General features: G+C 33.3%; 3 protein-coding genes across 3 annotated transcripts; 1 reads left to right on the forward strand and 2 right to left on the reverse strand.

Moving 5' to 3' along the window:
- Nucleotides 1-519: 519 nt before the first annotated feature.
- On the reverse strand, nt 520-2445 carry LOC132313289 (chlorophyll a-b binding protein CP29.1, chloroplastic). The gene is made up of 2 exons (XM_059811994.1): nt 1875-2445; nt 520-1032 (listed from the first exon to the last, which is right to left on the reverse strand). The coding sequence occupies exons 1-2, from the start codon at nt 2373-2375 to the stop codon at nt 670-672; spliced, it is 864 nt and encodes a 287-aa protein (XP_059667977.1). The 5' UTR covers nt 2376-2445; the 3' UTR covers nt 520-669.
- A 5705-nt stretch (nt 2446-8150) lies between these two features.
- Nucleotides 8151-11687, forward strand: LOC132313290 (high mobility group B protein 1). The gene is made up of 8 exons (XM_059811995.1): nt 8151-8301; nt 9080-9162; nt 9383-9508; nt 9636-9693; nt 9940-9984; nt 10364-10444; nt 10556-10636; nt 11376-11687. The coding sequence occupies exons 2-8, from the start codon at nt 9089-9091 to the stop codon at nt 11412-11414; spliced, it is 504 nt and encodes a 167-aa protein (XP_059667978.1). The 5' UTR covers nt 8151-8301; nt 9080-9088; the 3' UTR covers nt 11415-11687.
- A 2621-nt stretch (nt 11688-14308) lies between these two features.
- Nucleotides 14309-17493, reverse strand: LOC132313291 (E3 ubiquitin-protein ligase AIRP2). The gene is made up of 5 exons (XM_059811996.1): nt 16989-17493; nt 16095-16245; nt 15775-15841; nt 15287-15521; nt 14309-14751 (listed from the first exon to the last, which is right to left on the reverse strand). Exons 1-5 carry the CDS (start codon nt 17051-17053, stop codon nt 14541-14543), a joined length of 729 nt encoding a protein of 242 aa, XP_059667979.1. The 5' UTR covers nt 17054-17493; the 3' UTR covers nt 14309-14540.
- Nucleotides 17494-18147: the final 654 nt, after the last annotated feature.

The raw sequence follows: 18147 nt of genomic DNA on the forward strand, positions 1-18147 counted from the left end.
TGCCGAACTCAATGAAACGTCCCAAATGAATAACCGACATACCCCACGGTATCCGGTATGCAAAACGTGAAATAACGAAAACGCCCTTGCGACGATAAAATTTTCGAAAAAATAAATAATGAAAAAAATCGAAAACGTCACAACCCCATTGATGTCAAAAAAAAAAAAGAGACTGTATCTTTCCCCTTTTAAATGATATGGTGTTTCATTTGGCGTAAAAATAAATAAATAAATAAAATAAAATAAATAGTCATGTGCATGATTAATTTGGGATTTCACTTGTCTGGTTTTTTTGGTGTTAAGTACGGCTTGGGTTGGGTACACCATTCTGGTTAGGCCTTTAGGGCATCATATTAAAAACTCTTTCCTTGGATTTTATTTATCGCCATAAAGTTTAATAGGAAATGTTCAATAATCTACTGAACTGATACAATTAGATTCATAATAATTAAACATAGTTCTAACTCTTATGTGACTTAAGTTGTTACTTTCTCTATTACTAGATGACTACAGACAATATTAATAGCAAAATAGCATTCTGCATAAGCTGTCCATTAATGTTACAATTTTTACAAGAAAAGCGGCTGTAATGATCTTCTATAGATCATAATAATATATAGAAGCAAAATGTTCTCAGCCAAGGGATTAAAAAGGATGGACAAAAGGAGCTCACGAGGAGAAGAAAGTGTCAATAATGGTTGTGTGGAGTGGGTCACTCAAATGGGTAGCCCAGTTGTTGAGTGGGCCTTTGCCGGTGGCGGCAGCCTGGACGGCGAAGCCGAGAAAGCCGATCATGGCGAGGCGGGCGTGCTTGATCTCTGCAAGTTGAAGGATGGCCTTCTTCTCCGGGTCGACGGCCAAGCCCAGGGGGTCAAAGAACTTGCCACCAGGGTACAGCCTCTTCTCTGGGTCAAGCTCTGCATTCCTCTGGAACTCAATGTATCCAATCACCAATACCTCTATCCATATCAATGTGGTCATGGAAAATGGAAGTGGTTGCCCAAGATAAGAGGACCCTTCAATTAGCTCCACCTGAATTATTACCAACTCACAACTTATTTCAACTCATAATTCATCATAATAATTATGCTTAATTTCTATTATCACATTCTATCATATTGAACTAATTTATCTTTTTCTTATAACCATCATTTTATTTGTTCGATAAAACGCTTTATAACATTAACATCGGTTTTAGAGAAAAATGCATAAATAACAATTTTTATTTTTTATTTTTAAAAGATGAATATTAATAGTTATTTAGGAACATCAGTTTTTTTAGAATAGTTTTTAATTTTTAAATAATTGAAAATAATTTTTTTTAGAAAAATGCAAAAATAACAATTTTTTTTTTTTTTTTTTTTTAAAGATGAATATTAATAGTTATTTAGGACCTTCAGTTTTTTTAGAATAGTTTTTAATTTTTAAATAATTGAAAATAAATTTTTTTTTCCTAAAAAAACTGTACAAATCTGTTTGATGAGTTTTTGAGAACAGTTTTAAAAACTAACATTTATAATTCTTAAAAAATAATTTTCTGAATTGTTCATAAAAACTATTTATTTGAAACTGATCCAAACAGTCCTTAGTTTTGAATTGTTTAGGCAAGGTATATGGTAATTTTTATTGAAAGTTCCATTGCATTTAACATTGCTATTATAGTTCTTTTTATGATGATATAAAATTTACACGATGAAACATAATATAAGGTAAAATATTAATTAATAAAAATCTCTGTTTAATTTAGTAGTAATCCGAAAACAGAGGCTGCATTCATATACTAATTATTTTCAGTTCTTACTTTTATCAAACAGCTATATATATATATATATATATATATATATATATATATATATTGCTACATTTTCACGTACCTTTCCAGCATCTTGCCATGTGACACCGGTGAGAGACTCGACGGCAAGAGCGCCGAGAGTGGCCAACATAGCCCACCGCCCGTGAATGAGCTCGCACTCTCGGAACCTCTGCAGTCCAAACACCTCCGTGTACGGCTGAAACGGTGTGGACTTCACGTCCGATGTCTCAAATCGGGTCCCGATAATATCGCCCGCCTGGTTCTTGGCCAAGTTCTGATCCAACGAGTCCAAATCATACTGCAAGTACTCCGCAGGCTTGCCCAGCCCAAACGGGTCAAACCCGTAATCGCCGACCAGAGTACCATCAAGCCACTCAGGTGCTTGGGCTCCGGGGTACCATAGCGGGCGATCCGTACTGGGTTTGGATACCTTCTTGGCTTTTTTCTTGGTTCCGAATCCGAACCTGGCCTGGACCCGGCCCGAATTGGAGTGCACGTCGGGCAGACGAGTCCCCAAGAACGACGAGGTAGCGGCGGCGGCGGCTGTGGTTGTGACGGCCATTCTGGTGTGTGTCTAACTTGCGCCGGAGCGTAGAGATGGTGGAGGGTTGAGTGTGTGTGGAACGGAATTGGTGTATTATATATGTTTATAGACTTATGGTTGGTGTTAAGAGATAAAGATTTTTGGCAGTGGAGTGATCTATCTGAGGTTCGGATTTGTGACCGTTGGATTGAAGAGGGTATCCATCTGATGGATGAGAGAGCCTCGGCCTTATCCTTGCCTTATCTGGTTGTGGGTACACTCAACACTGGCTGATTTTTACTGGTGGGCTTCAACTACACGTTGGATCAAGTTTTGTGGTTCACATCAAAGTGTGGTACTGTGGAGAATATCTCTCTTCACGGACATTTAAGGTGACAGATGGTTGGACATAATTTCCATGTCCCTATCTTGAGTGATGACACCTGTCGTCTCTCTCTCTCTATCTCTCTCATAGCAATTTTTATACTTTATTTTCAAGAGTTGCTAATTATGCATTTTGTTGCTTATTATATTCTTTTATAAATTAAAACTCAACTCCAGTTATGTCATTTTCTTTCGTGTGATAAAACATTCATGTAAGTTATTTTCTCTCCACTATATATCTCTCTCAAATAAAAAAATATAAAAGACTAAAACTATCATTTAATGTTAACATTATTCACTCTTTCATTTCTTGTCAAAATGCACCTTTTTTTTTTTTTTGGATCGATAATCAATGATAATATATCTTAATACCTTGGATTAACTTGAGGCGTGTGAATGTATTATGTATGGAGTCTAGAGTGTGATTATACTTTTTGAAAATTTCATAGACATTAGACTTATCTTTTTGTGATTTTAGAAATTTTAATTTAAAAGACTGACGAGAGATATCAGTATACTATAACATACTTCATTAACAATTATACTAATCATAATTCATACTCTTTTCGTCCCAAAATTCTTGGGTATTTTGAAGAGGAATCCAACATTTTATGATTGTAAATTTTTATTTTTATTTTTTTTGTATTGATAAGAGTGAGATTTCAAAATTTTCAGCTAAAAGACAAAAGAGTATTCCGAAATTAATGCACTTGTTTAATAAAGTAAAATATCAAAATGGTAGTTTAGGAATGTTATAAAAAGTACTCCGTAGTAAATTCATTTTAAGAATGAAACATGTATTTTGGGACATTTCAAAATAAAAATATGGACAATTATTTTGTGTACGTGTTTCATGTTTGTGTTTATATAACAAGAAATGATATGTGACACACTACAACTAAAGCTTAATCGAGCATTGTTGAGGTTTCGATAAATTAAAATGACTTTATTTTTTATTTATTTGTAACGAATGATCAACTCTTAGTCATATTTTAAAGTAAAATACTAAAATCCCTTCGGATAGCTAATGTGATCCAACAAAAAAACTAACATGTATACTAATATATATACTATTAAGAACTTAAAAACATATAAATAAGCTATGTTTTAAATGGGTTAATCGGTTAAAACCCATCTCTCCAGCAAATCTCCACCATCCAACAATCCAACCTCCATTTTAAAGCCCTAATCAGTAATCACCACCACTCCCCACTATCCACCATTGTCACTCTCACCCATTCTCCACCCTTTCTCTTATTTCCCCACCCACCCTCTCTATCTCTCTCTCCCCACCCTAATAAGTGGTAGTGGTGTTTAGGTGTTACAAATTGAAATGGAACTTTATGGTAATTCAAACATTATTCAACATATACAAATCCATCCACAACAAACATCAATTGAAAAAAGATAGAACAAAAACTCCCAATAATTCAAATTAATTGAACCACTAAAGGTTCAAATTTTATAAGGTCTGTACCAATGCCAATATAGTGACCAATTAGGGCTTCGTCCACTGTAAACAAGAGGACTTTCTTTCTGAGTAGCAATTTGCTTTGTGTGGATAATTTCCACATAGACTAATTCTATAAGCATAACTTCATAGACATATCTATGTCTTCCATCTGGAGTAGCTTACTATTGTGATTGAAAATATCTAGATTTGACTTCCCATGGTTCTGACAGCCATTGTTCATCTTGAGAATCCAAAATTAATACATTTTGTTTACACCTTAAATTAAAACAAAAAATAAACCATACTGTACAATTTGTTGCCAAAGTCGGGTATTTGATTTTTTTTTTTTTTTTTTCCCTATTTTTCAAATATAAATTGGATTATATTTTTAAAGCAAAGCTCTTTTTAGCTTAAAAAGATTCAAGCCAGCAGGATGAACCAGCCATAGGTCAGATGAATAAGGCAGAATAATTGTTATTTCTAAAATGTGTTGGATTTGGCTTGAAACTAAACAGCAAAATTGCTTTCCCAAGCTACTATTATTGCCAAGAAAACTACAGCTCTTGTTACAATTTGTAATAATTTAGCAAGTTTATCATTCTACATATATAAAAGTATAACATAAAGTTGCATTTTTATATTTATTTCCAACCAATTGACCCAGAAGTAGAAACAACGACCAGACATCCCACCCGCTTGAGCAAAATGATACCCAGGTCAGTCTGATATGCGGATGTATCCGTGATGAAGGATAGGATCCACCTACTTTTGTGGGTTTTTATCGCCTTTCCCTTTAGTTAAAAGATACATGCATACATACAAATATGTATTATGGAACTTGCTGAATAGGTAAATGAGCCTAACACTTCCTTTCTATCCTTTTTCACAATGAGAATTGAAAACATTTATATATAACAAAGATTCAAATTTTAATATTTTACCTAAAAATATTTGTGTATATATATACTTATATATAGATAGAGAGATATAGAGATAGAGAGAGGAATGATTCAACAAGAAATTGGGGCAAAGGTAATAAATGCTCAAATGGATATTGAGCATCCTCAAGCAATATAACTGCTTTGGCTTAACCTTGCCACGGCCTTTTGTGGTATTACCATGACCTTGCCCTGTATTGGGTTGATTCATGAACTCTGTAGAAATTTACATGTTAAAAAGTCAGATAAAAAATTAAAAGTGCCTTCAACAATTGTAAAATGAAAAGTAAATAAATCAACTTGTCAACTAACAAATATCTGTTTAGAAACTATATTCTTAATATCTTTTTCTAAAACTTGTTTAGCAGCACTGTAATCAATGCGTAACAAGAATTTCTAATTTAATAAATCATCTTGAAATTTATAAATGTATTTAACTAAAGAAAGAATTTCTTTCTTAATAGTAGAATAATTTAATTATGTATTCTAGATAAAATTTTTTTTTACATATATAACATGTAAAAAAAATGTTTGTAAATAAGCCACTCTAGAATAATTTAGAGAAACTAAGGAGCTAAGAGTGAATTATAAATAGCCCTTGTGCCCCGTTGATGTCAAGATAACTAGCTATTGCAAAGTTATTCTAACAAACACTAAATCCCTCCCATAAATTTATAATTTAGTACGACACTAATATTAGGCGAGATAGATGAAATTTTATAACTCTTTTATTTTGGGCTACTACAATATCATAACATAAATTTTGTAATTACAATTAGGTCAAACTTTGATGTCAAGATAACTAGCTATTGCAAAGTTATTCTAACAAACACTAAATCCCTCCCATAAATTTATAATTTAGTACGACACTAATATTAGGCGAGATAGATGAAATTTTATAATTCTTTTATTTTGGGCTACTACGATATCATAACATAAATTTTGTAATTACAATTAGGTCAAACTTCAATGTGAAAGGCGGTGAATGGGTCAACACGTGTCTTCAGTTGGGTATGCCACAAAATATGTTCCTGGTGATTGCATGCATTCGATAACTTGGCGGCAACCACTCACGGTTTCACACGTTCATATCTACTTTCGCTGGGGATCATTATTATTGTCGAGAATTCTCTATTTCACCCTTCAAAAGAATTGAAAGTAGGTAACCGGTAGTGCCTTTCAATAAGACCGGTAATTCTTATCCGATTTAAAGGATAACCTATTTAATATTTAAAATATAAAATTACGATTCAGAACTTTGACAATATAATTTAATTCAACTAATATTTTGTTGTACAATATAAACGGCTTATAAATAGTTTGAGTAATGACAATTGAATTTATTTTGTATGTTAAATAAATAAATTATTATTCGATTTTATTGCATAATAAGATTTGGGTAAAAATTGTTAATTTTTGTAAACCTGACACATCTAATTTGGATTTATATATTTTTTCTTATCAATTAAATGTCAAACTTAAGTTAAATTCGAAAATGTCAAACTTATGCTAAATTTGAAATGTTATAATGCATATATTTACGCATACACTAATGTTATGTTTGGCCGGAGGAAAGGATTGAGAGTGATATCCGAGAGGAGGATAAAATAACTTTTTATGTTTAGTTGAAGGGGAAGGGAAGGAACAGAAATAAGAGAAAAAGAAAGATTATAGTAACTAACAAATATGTAATTCTCATTTTTTTACAATTTGGAAAGAATATCAAATTTTCATAACCTTATATAAGGAGGATAGATATATTTGTAAAAACAATATTAAAAAAAAAAAAGAGTCCTGATTCATCATTTCTACAGTCTATTTCATCAAATTAAACAAAAAGTTAAGAAATACGTTATCTCCAATGCAAAATGCTATTTTTTTATGGCAAAACTATATTTTGAGAGGAATTACAGTATCAAAATGCTATATTTTAGTAATTCTGTTCTAAGACCATCTCCAATACAAACTGTCATTTTTGCATGCCAAATTTATATTTTGAAAAAAGTTATAGTGTCAAAATACTATATTTTAGCAATTCTGCTGCATTTCATTCAAAATGCTACAACAACCAATATTTTTTAACTACTATTCCCAAACTACAATTTTCAACAACTATATTTTTTTTTTTTGATTGTTTGTATTTTATTTAGCTTATTTGCCTTATTAAAAATAAATAAATAAAAATACTAACATATATATATATATATATAGAAGCACAACAGACATATATATACATATATATGTACACACAACAAACATATACTTATATATATACACAACACTAACATATATATATATATATACAAGCACAACTGACATATATATATACACAAGCACAACACCAAATTGACAGCCTAACACCAAATTGACAGCTCATGCGAAAGAGAAGAGAGAAGGAAGAGAGTAATAGCAAATTTGGCAACAGCTATATGTTGTGTTATATTTGGCATAACATTTAGTAAAGTTATATTTTGGCAACCCATTTAGTATGCCATTAGAGAGCCCATTTGGCATGCTATTAGAGAGCCCATTTTAAACTCACATGTTATATTTTGAAAATAGCAGCCCATTAGAGTTACTCTAATGGTGCATTTTATTCAAAATGTTATTTGGAGTGCATTATTTTCATTCACTTGTTATATTTTGAGAAACGGCACCGTATGAGAAAAAAAAAAAAGAACTCTTAAAAATTTTTGAGAACGGCCATATATGACAATACTTTTAACAATCTCAAATTATGAGAGGTCATTTGAGAATCCATTGAAGTGTATTATTTTCATTCACATGCTATATTTTGACTCTGAGAAGCCCTTTTGAGAGAGGAGGTGCTCTTAGATGTGTATCCATGCCCGTCTATTTTTTCATCCTTTCAACAAACTAAAGAATAAAATGAGTGTCTTTAACATTTTATTTTATGAAAAAAAAAAAAAAAACATTTTATTTTTACTAATTTTGAAAGTCGATAAACATATATACCTCTCCGTAAATTCTTTCACATTTTACTTGTAATTGCAGTAGTTGCCGATATTCTGTGGCGGCAAATTTGTAAAGGTTACCGGATGAACCGGTAACTCCATCAAGTTAACTTCAATCTCGGTCGTACACACTTCTTTCTCTCTGTAGCTTGATTCTTCTTTTTGTTCTGCTCTGTTTCTCACTGAGCGATCACCGATCGTTCTCTTCCATTTAGGTATGATTCATTTCTAGATCTATTCCTCTTTGAAATACTGTGTATATATTTACATGTTTATGAATATACATCTAATTGGTTGATTAACTTCCGTTTCTTGGCTGCGATTCTGTAGTTGGTCTTGTAAATTTTGCTGAATTATCTTGCCGATCAAATTATTTTGATTATTGGTGGAAATTTTATCATTTTAGCTCTACTTTGGTTAAACTAAATCCTTAATTTGTTATTTTATCTAACATATATAGGCTTAATTTCTTATTCTTTTTCCTTTTGTTTTTGAATTATACTACAAATGCTTCAACTTGTCTTTATTCGATCAGTATATATTCGTTTTCTCATCTCCCAGTGCGTTGACTTACAAATGAAATTATAGATCTTGATTAGCTTTGTTATTCTCTGTATTGGGATCACTACTACTTTGTTTTCTGTGCTTAATCTTGTCTTTTAACTACAAATAAGCAGCTTTTGAGCATGACAAATCAAGTTGTATTGTTTTGCTTTTATTTGATGGCTGTGTTTAGTTTGTAGAAATTGCATCTCAAAAGGTAAGCCCTCTTCTTGATGCACTTTCTTCTTTTGATTAATTCCATACAACACTTATTTATCCACAAAAAAACATAAACACAGACCTCGTGCTGTTTAGTTTGTAGTTCGTGTTGTTCAATTGTAGCTCACAGCTAGAGTAAACAAAGCTTGCTGTTTAATAGATCCGATAATCGCATAACAACTTAGTCTTGTGTGAATAGAGTCATTTTGATGAAGATTCTGTGATTTTTAGGTGGTTAATATGAAGGTTTCCAAGGGCAAGGGAACATTAGTGAAGAAGGATACGAAAGAAGCATTGAAGCCTGCCGAGGACAGGTTAGCTAGTTTATGTTTTATAACTTTGAATGTAATTCTACAATTTTATGGGTATTTTGTGTCTTGAATAATTGTGTTTGTCTGCTTCACGGAATGAGCTTGGCTATTAGTTTGTATGGTTAAGAGTAAGAGTTATATTGAAATCTAATGTTAATATTTGATGGTGGACACAGCGGTAACAGGAATATTATAGTGACGGATCATATGTTATTCTTTTCAGAAGGATTGGTAAGCGAAAGGCTGCCATTAAGGCAGATAAAAGTAGCAAACAAAAGGCTAAGAAGGGAAAATTGGTGAAAGACCCCAACAAACCTAAGAGGCCTCCCAGTGCCTTCTTTGTATTCCTGTATGTATAGCTCATTTTGCTGTTTTTTGAATTAGAGATTTCCTTTGGTAGCGTTGAGTTTGAAATTTCTAATGTTACTGACATTCTCTGAAGAATGTCATTGATTCACGTCATTTTGCTATTGCAGTGAGGAATTTAGAAAGACCTTCAAGAAAGAAAATCCAACTGTGAAGGCTGTCTCAGCTGTAAGTAATTGATGGATATTGAGTATTCGGTTTCCTATAATATATATATATATTTAATTTTTTTTCTTTGCTGGTACTCACACACACGTGCTTCCACCGAGACTTGAAACTTTGACCTCCCTTTAGGAAGTAAGGGCCTGATACTGCTGGACCACTAACCCGTTGGTATATATATATATTTTCATTGTAATAATTCAATCTGTGTGTATAAGAAATTAATTTGGCCTTTTTATGCTGTCCTTGAAGGTTGGAAAAGCTGGTGGAGAGAAGTGGAAATCCTTGTCTGAAGCTGTAAGTACTTCAACTTGTGACTATCAGTAAAGGAAATATAATTAGCTTGGATGTGTTGTGATAGCGGGCATGACCAGCAGTTTAAAATTTCTATTTGACTCCTATGAATTAGTTCGTAAAAATGCTACAGTGTTCAGTGCTACTGGTGACCAATTTGATTTGAGCTTCAACGCAAAGATGCTTCAGTGACTTCTGTGAATAATACTTGGCTACTAACTAATGTGATAAATGGTTAAGAGAAATGAACCAATTAACTAATGTGAGTAATGGCGGGAGAGATTAAACCCTCAGTGTTCAACTGATTTAATGTGAACTCTTATAAGTTGACTCTTATGAAAGAACGGTGATTCGTGTATCACTAACATGGTCTACCTGGTAGGAAAAAGCTCCATATGAGGCCAAAGCAGCAAAAAGGAAGTCCGAGTATGAAAAAGTTATGAATGCCTACAACAAGAAGCAGGTGAATGAATTGAATCAATTTCTATTTATAATTGAGATTATCAGAATCGTCGAAGAACTTTTTTTTTATATAGCTCGTCCATTCTCTTATCTTTCTCTGTTTTCCTAACAGGAAAGCATGGCTGATGATGCCGATGAGGAATCTGACAGGTCGAAATCTGAAATTAATGATGAAGATGATGAAAGTGTGCAGGTAGTTTTCCCTTCTATCATCTTTTGCCTTATTGGTTTGTGCTACTATAAGCATGCTTTATTGCATCACATATAATTCTTGAGACATAATCATAGCTGTGAGCCTGTGACTTAGTTATTGTTACATGTTTTCTGGACTTGTTGAGCAGGTTTTTTTCTGTGGGGCTTTATTGTGTTATAGTTATTCCGTTATTCGACTCACAAAGATTCTAAGGAACTTAGGATATGATATTGAGAAATCTGAAAAGTCTATACAATTGGAAAACGTTACCCGTGATTGAATGGTGCTATCTAAATTGCTAGATACCTTGGAGGAGACGAAACATCGAAGCCTCCATTCTTGAAAAGTTTGAGGGCCTTTTTCATGAGAATACATTATGTATCTCCGGGTGTTCTGGGTGATAACACTTGGTGAACAAACTGGAGGTGTTTCCCATTAACTTTGGAAATGTCTTTACTCTTCTTCTCTGTCTGTCTCTCTCTTTTGTGTTTGTGTGAAAAGAGGGAGGACTCTTAACAGTAATGATACATCAAGCTTTGCAGTCACAACAGTTAAGGTCGAGTTATAGCATTTTGCTTTGTTAAAAAAAAAAAAAAAAATCCGCTTCATATGACATATTGGAACTCTGTTTTTCCCAGACAACTAATTTCACCACTCTCTTTTTCTTATGATAACTTTATTAATTCAATCATTGTTCTTGTAATGGAAAAATTAATTTAAGTGTCTTGTCTATTTGCAGGATGAAGAGGAAGATGAAGAGGATGAAGATGATGATTGAAAATGGCTGCTTTCTGACTTGGGCAATTTGGCTGATCCAGGGCAAATGTTATGGATAATGTATGTTCGTACTCTTAGGTTGCATGTTGTACCTTCTTAAACGGGTGACGGTGAAGATGTGCCTTGAGCCATTGCTGTATAACCTCTTAGATTACTTGCATGTTAAGCATAAGCCTGTTTCCATAATTAAATATTGTATTCAAGTTCTCATAGTCCACACCTTATCGTTGGGATGATATTTCTATGAATCATCACTCTGACGTCATTTTCTCTATCTTCCGCTTATTTTTAAGATATAATTTATGATTACTTTTACATTTTTAAGAAATTAGCAAGTTCTACTTGCTTCCGCATTTAAGTTGGTGATAGAAATATGCTCGTAAAGGTGAAAGTTGGCAGCTGATGGAACCCCTCCAGCGAAAATCTCTCCCCTACATTTGAGGTTTCGTATATTTGTACATGTAATATAAGATAAGAAGGTGTTCTGTTTCCAGATGTGCCCCCTTTGCTTTATGTGATTGCTTAAATATACTTTCCTGTTTAAAAGAAGTTGGAAACATATGTGAATATGGAATGAGAATGAGATTTTTTCTTGTCATGTTTCTATGTTATTAAAATTTAGCAGCTTCTTGTTGAACATCTTGATCGTTTTAATGAAATGCCTTCGATTTTGAAACGGTTTATGGGCTTAGACACAGTTTGTTAGCCTAGCTGAAAAGTTGTTGCTAGTTGAAGATGAATGGCCTGCTAGGCCTATGTAGCGTGTGCTATTATTGTTGTTTTGGCTGTGACATGATGTATTTATGAATTGCCAAACTTAGAAACGATTTTTATGTAGATTGGAATGAAACTATTTGTCGTAGATGCTATATTTGATTGATTTTCCTGTTGAAAAGCTTTAATTTTTCGAATGATATACGGGATTAAACGCAATTTTACTAGTACAGTTGAAAAGTTGTTAGCAGCTCAAGTTGTTTGTGCTGTTATGGAGTTGTTGGCTGTTTGGTATATAAAATGGTTGACACTATTTTTATTGTCTTGGCTACATCATATGGTGTAATTATTGATGTCGAACTTTGTAAATTATATAGAGTTAATTATGTAGTCGAAAAACCTAAACGAATTTCTACATAGCTTGGATTATTGGAGATCTACTTCTTCTGTATCAAATAATTTTGGTTAATCAAGGACTAGAGAGTGTGGCAAAATGATATATATGTACTAAGAATCTGTAGTAAAGATTACTAGGACTTCATTTTAGGAGAGATGTTGTTTCAGGAACCTCGTGACTAAACTAAATAAAAACATGGAAATGTGTTTTGGTCATCATTATTAGTTGGTGAATGAGATTTTAATAAGATAGGAAAATGGCATGTGAAGCAAAAAGCTTTTAGTGATGTGAAGTTCTATCAGTACATGGGAATATCTATTATACAGCTATCTTTATTGCCCTACTTAGAAAATATAATATTTTGCTTGTCAAGGGTTAAATTGGAAGGTTGTATATTGCCTGGAATTAATTGGGTGACTAGGGTTTTCTGATGCTGATTACAGTGGTTTGGAACAGATATTATGTCCATGTTGGTTGTATAAATTGAAATTTGAAAGTTGAAATTCTTTGCTGATGAGACTAATTTGAGAATGAACTCCGAAATTGACGTACTCAAATGGGTTTGAGATTGATTCTTTGGAATGGAATGTCTTCATGTCCGGTGCAGGGAAAAAGAATTAAAAGGTATGGTTGTGATTTATATTGTATTATGCGACGCCAATCCTGAATAATACACTCAGATAATTCTGTAATTCATCAGCTGAGACGATTATATGTAAGGTTATTTGTACAGTGAAGCACGGCATATTCACCATACAATCGTTTTAAGCACCTAGTTGATTGAAGTGCTGATTAGACATCGCCACCAAAGAGTGGTTTTGGCGCAAAACTGAATTATAACAACAAAAGGTAAAATTCACCGGAGGCCTGTATTATTGGAATAGTGAGGGATAGATTACTTTAAAATTGGGAGACTGTTCTGGATTTAGAGAGAGAGAGATTTCAATCTCACATTAAACAGATCCAATCATTCAAATGGAATGAAAAAGACATCTTATATTCTCTCACATCAGGAGCTGTTGCACACTGAATGCATGATCTAACAATATTATGCATACTGATGATACCCACACTCATTTCTAATGTTTAAACAGTTAGGATCTTAAAGGAATAGGTGTTCCACACCACTTGCTAAGTCACTCGTTTAACAAACCAAAGCAGATACTGCCAAAATTAGTAACACATTTTAAAAACAGTAATAACAATAATAATCCCCTGCTCATAGAATTAGAAAAATAGAACCCAACTCCAACTGCAGCTTTATTTGATTGACAGAGTTAAAACCTAACTCTAACTTTAAACTCAACATCACTCTTGCGATAGAAATGATAACCACCCCAGGCCATATACTTTTAAAGAATGGAGCACCATTCACAAGTCCTATAACGTACCCTAATGAGCCAACAAGGAATAAACATGTCCTTATTTGATTGAAAGAGTTAAAACCTAACTCGAACTTTAAACTCAACATCACTCTTGCCATAGAAATGATAACCACCCCAGGCCATATACTTTTAAAGAATGGAGCACCATTCACAAGTCCTATAACGTACCCTAATGAGCCAACAAGGAATGAACATGTCCCGATTTGAAATCAATCTTAAACTGTTAGTAGATAGTTGTAACTTGTTTACGATCATATGTAACGAGCTTTAAATGAGTGCAATTATCTATGAATAGTTGATAGTAGGTCTAAATGCTGTATAAAAAGTTCACTCTATAACATTGCAAATTATAATGCCTGGTGTAGGGGTACAATAGAAACCAACATAAGAAACAAGAGATGGAAAGAGTGAATTGTATTCTATCATTGAGAAATATGATAGCAATCCAGATACCATTTTAGTTTTGGACTAGGCATCCTGTCAATATAATTTGAAGCCTGCTGACAATATCTTATACATTCATCCAACAAAAAAGGGAAAAAATAAAAAATAAAAAATAAAACAGAAATTGATGTACAATCAATCACGCTTTATATACAAACTACTTTTATCCCCTGACAAAGAATTTACCTTAACGAAAACTAGGGTCATAAGTAATTAGCCTTGGATCCGGGACACTACGAGGCAACTTCTCAATGTATGTGAATAGCCTCTTCAGATTTTCCCTTGTCATTGAAAGTGAGTCCACGATCTCACAGCTGCTCGTGTAGATCCAGAGGTCACCTGAGTTCACTCTTTTAAGACAATCTCGACAGAAAGGGCATGACTGAGACCGAGTACGCCTAAAGAGACAAAAAATGTCACACTGTTACATTAGCCTATGGAGAATTCAAGAAGGTAAATCCCATTTGCAAGATTGAAAAAGAACACTAGTGCAATCCATCAATCAATTTGAAAATGTCCAGCAATTATTAGTTACGATGTTCATACATATAAATTGAACTATCAATGATAATTGTAGATCTCAAGAGGAAGTGATCCAACTGGGTGATCCTGTACTCATATGAAATGAGGGGCTCTACTAATCATCACTAGAGTTGCAAATTTAAAAATATTTGCTACAGAAGGATTCTTTCTGATTTAGTTAGGTTGGAGGGAAAAAAAAGTCACAAATTTCTACTTTTTAATTTGCATCACTTGACAATTCAAATGTCTGTTTTAAATTTATAATTACTTGAATATGGAATTTTGCACTGTTTTTGAACAAGAAACTGATGGCCATATCCAGAATTCAGAAAGTAATAAAGAAAGATATGGTTTGACAAAAATTAACAATGGACTGAAAATAGTAACCAAAAACAACAGTAATTAGCTTACCAATTTCTATAGCACTTCATACACAAAGAATGATTGCAGTTGGGCAAGACAACCTTGCTGTTCATCTCCATGCAAATACCACATTCTTCCTCTCTTTCCATATCAATTTCAGATAACTTACCTTTTTCCGTCTTGTCTTTTCTTGTGTATTTTGCAGCACAAATCTCTCTCTGCTTCCTCTCTTCAACATCATTTAGTCCTCCTTGAAGTTGCAATAAAGATGGAAATATCACGCCTGTCCATCATGAACAATGCAAGCACCAAGCACTTAGATAGTCAGATCCACAACAAATGATCAGAAGTATCACAGAAACAATTCATTAGAGACAACTGTGTTGGCATTTGGAAGCACCGAATCGGTGCTTTAGATTTAGGATTGGAGAAAATTTACTGCAAACTTTGAACGAAATTTCCTCCAATACCAAATCCAATACGCCGATTCGGCGCTCCCAAATATAGCATTATTGAATTTCTCAAAGTCTACTAACCATAGAACTCCTTTATGCTTGCCTTCCGTTCATGAATAGAAATGGTGGTTTTCCCATCATCATAAGCCTGCAACCACCCATCATATCATCACCTTCCATGTAGAAAATCGGGTGAAATTTGAGTATAATTAAAGGGACCATTCACAACATAATCACAAGGTACATAATAAGTGTAATGACCTTACAACCACCACAGCCTTGGGTTGAGTGGTACGTCTCCACCCCCGAATAGGGAGGTTGAGGGTTAAAATTCCAGTGGGGGGCTTGTGCGTGTGTAGGTAATCAACATTATCGAAACAGGGAAAAACAAAAGTATTTACCTTATAAACAAGGATTCTAAGCAACCCAAGTGCACCAGCAAGGTGACAATCAGTCCATTGAACAAGAAAGAGAAAAATATGGGCACAAGAACTGTAGGATAGTCTCATCTGGAGGCAGCCACCACCATATTCCCTTGGATAATCCGAAGCCCTGTATCTCGTGAAAAATAGTAAAAGTTAAAACATAATATATGCCAAACTTCCATTAAGCTCTTAGGATAAATTCCCATAAGAAGCAAAGGCCTATGGAGAACAACAGCCAAGACAAAAGAATAAAACTAACAAATAAATGGAATAAAAGAATGAGTACATAATCATTTAATTGACAGAACCAACATAAATTTGTAATAAATTGAGAATGACCAATCTGATCCCGCTGCAAATCAAATATGATTTTCAAAAAATTAAAAATCTTCCAAATACATCCTCGCAAATTTGCAATTCAGGGTAAGGCTGCCTATGTTTGAATAGATTTTCTTCCAATTAAATCAACAAATGTAAAACCTCATGAAATCTCTACCTTTATGTTCTGGCAATCACACACACATCAATAGTGTCCACCCACACATCAATTTTTTGCATTGCTGGTAATTCAAATTTAATGGCTTCAAATGTGAAAACAGAGAGCTACATATTCCATCGGAAAGAATATTCACAGATCATCCCCAAAATTAAAATGATGAATTTTATTCAGAAACAGAACAGATACAATATATAAACTTTTATTTATCCTTAAAAATATAAAAAAAAATTCGTTCAAGCAAATAGAATTGAATACCATTTCTTCATCTGAAATTAAATACCATTTCTTCATCTGAAATTGAATACCGATTGGTGCAAACTTAATATATATAGATAGATAGATAGAGTGAGTGAGAGAGAGAGAGTAATTACAGGGTATTGGCATGCTGAATATCAGCTTCAAGCGCTTTAAGGGAATCCTTAAATGATTTCCTCATTGCCTTCCCTACCTCTGTAACCAATTCCCATCCAAATTCAACAACTACAACACTCTCAAACCCTAGCTCTCTCACTCTCTAGATATATATCTATATATTCTCTCTCTTACCCATACACACAGAGACACCGACGCACACAACTCAATTGCTACAAATCTTTAAACGGCGATAACAACAAAAGCCCTAGAGAAAGCTTCGAAAAATCCAGCGCAATTTCCAAATAGAACACCACCAACAAACATGATGAGTGCGACACACAAGTGACTCTGTGTCTGTGTGTCTCTCTCTCTAGAAGAAGCTCTGCGAAACCTGATTAATTTGTTTCTCTCTCTATAAGTATCTGTTTCTCTCTCTAGATGACTCCTCTAGGGATGCGCCTATGGTTGCGTTTGAGTGAGAAATTCTCTAACTGTGGTTCACTCTTTGCCTTTCGCTTGGGCCACACGCTTTGGTAGCACCACTTATAGCAGAAAATTGGGATTAACTTGAGAAAAAAATAAAAAAACTTGCGAAAAAAGAAAATTTTGAGATTACGGGTTTACTAAAATGGCCTTATCACCCAAACTTCACAGGAGAGCATCTTTTGTTGAACAAAATACGATGAAAATTAATCTCAGGACAATATGTGAGTAGGTCATACTTGTGAGTGCGAATTTTGGTTAATTTGGTTCAATCACCGATGCATACTTGGTAATTATAAAATTAAAAAGTGATCAATAGAGGAATAAGTATTTTTGAAATAAATTTAATCCTCCTCTTTGATTTTCTTATTTTTTTTATTTTGTAATTATTAATTATGTGTATTTGTGATTGAATCACATTACCAATCGGAAGAGAAAATGTTATACTTTATCAATTTTAATTTGTAATTTTATCTTGAATTAAGTGACGGCTTATTTTATCACTTATTTGGTTGTTTTGTGTGTTTTAAAAGTAATTTTTTAATATAAGAAAGATCTTAATATAGGAAGGAGAGAAAAAATAGTAGAACTTATAATTATTGAATCCAAACACTAACTTAATAACTTGAATTCAATTATATATCCTCGTTTGAACGACTCTTTCTATTAAATCTTTAAATAATTAGAATTAAA

Source organism: Cornus florida, unplaced genomic scaffold (assembly GCF_030987335.1).
Source record: "Cornus florida cultivar Cherokee Brave unplaced genomic scaffold, ASM3098733v1 CherokeeBrave_3.0.0_Hap2_Chr06, whole genome shotgun sequence".
Taxonomy (NCBI): Eukaryota; Viridiplantae; Streptophyta; class Magnoliopsida; order Cornales; family Cornaceae; genus Cornus; species Cornus florida.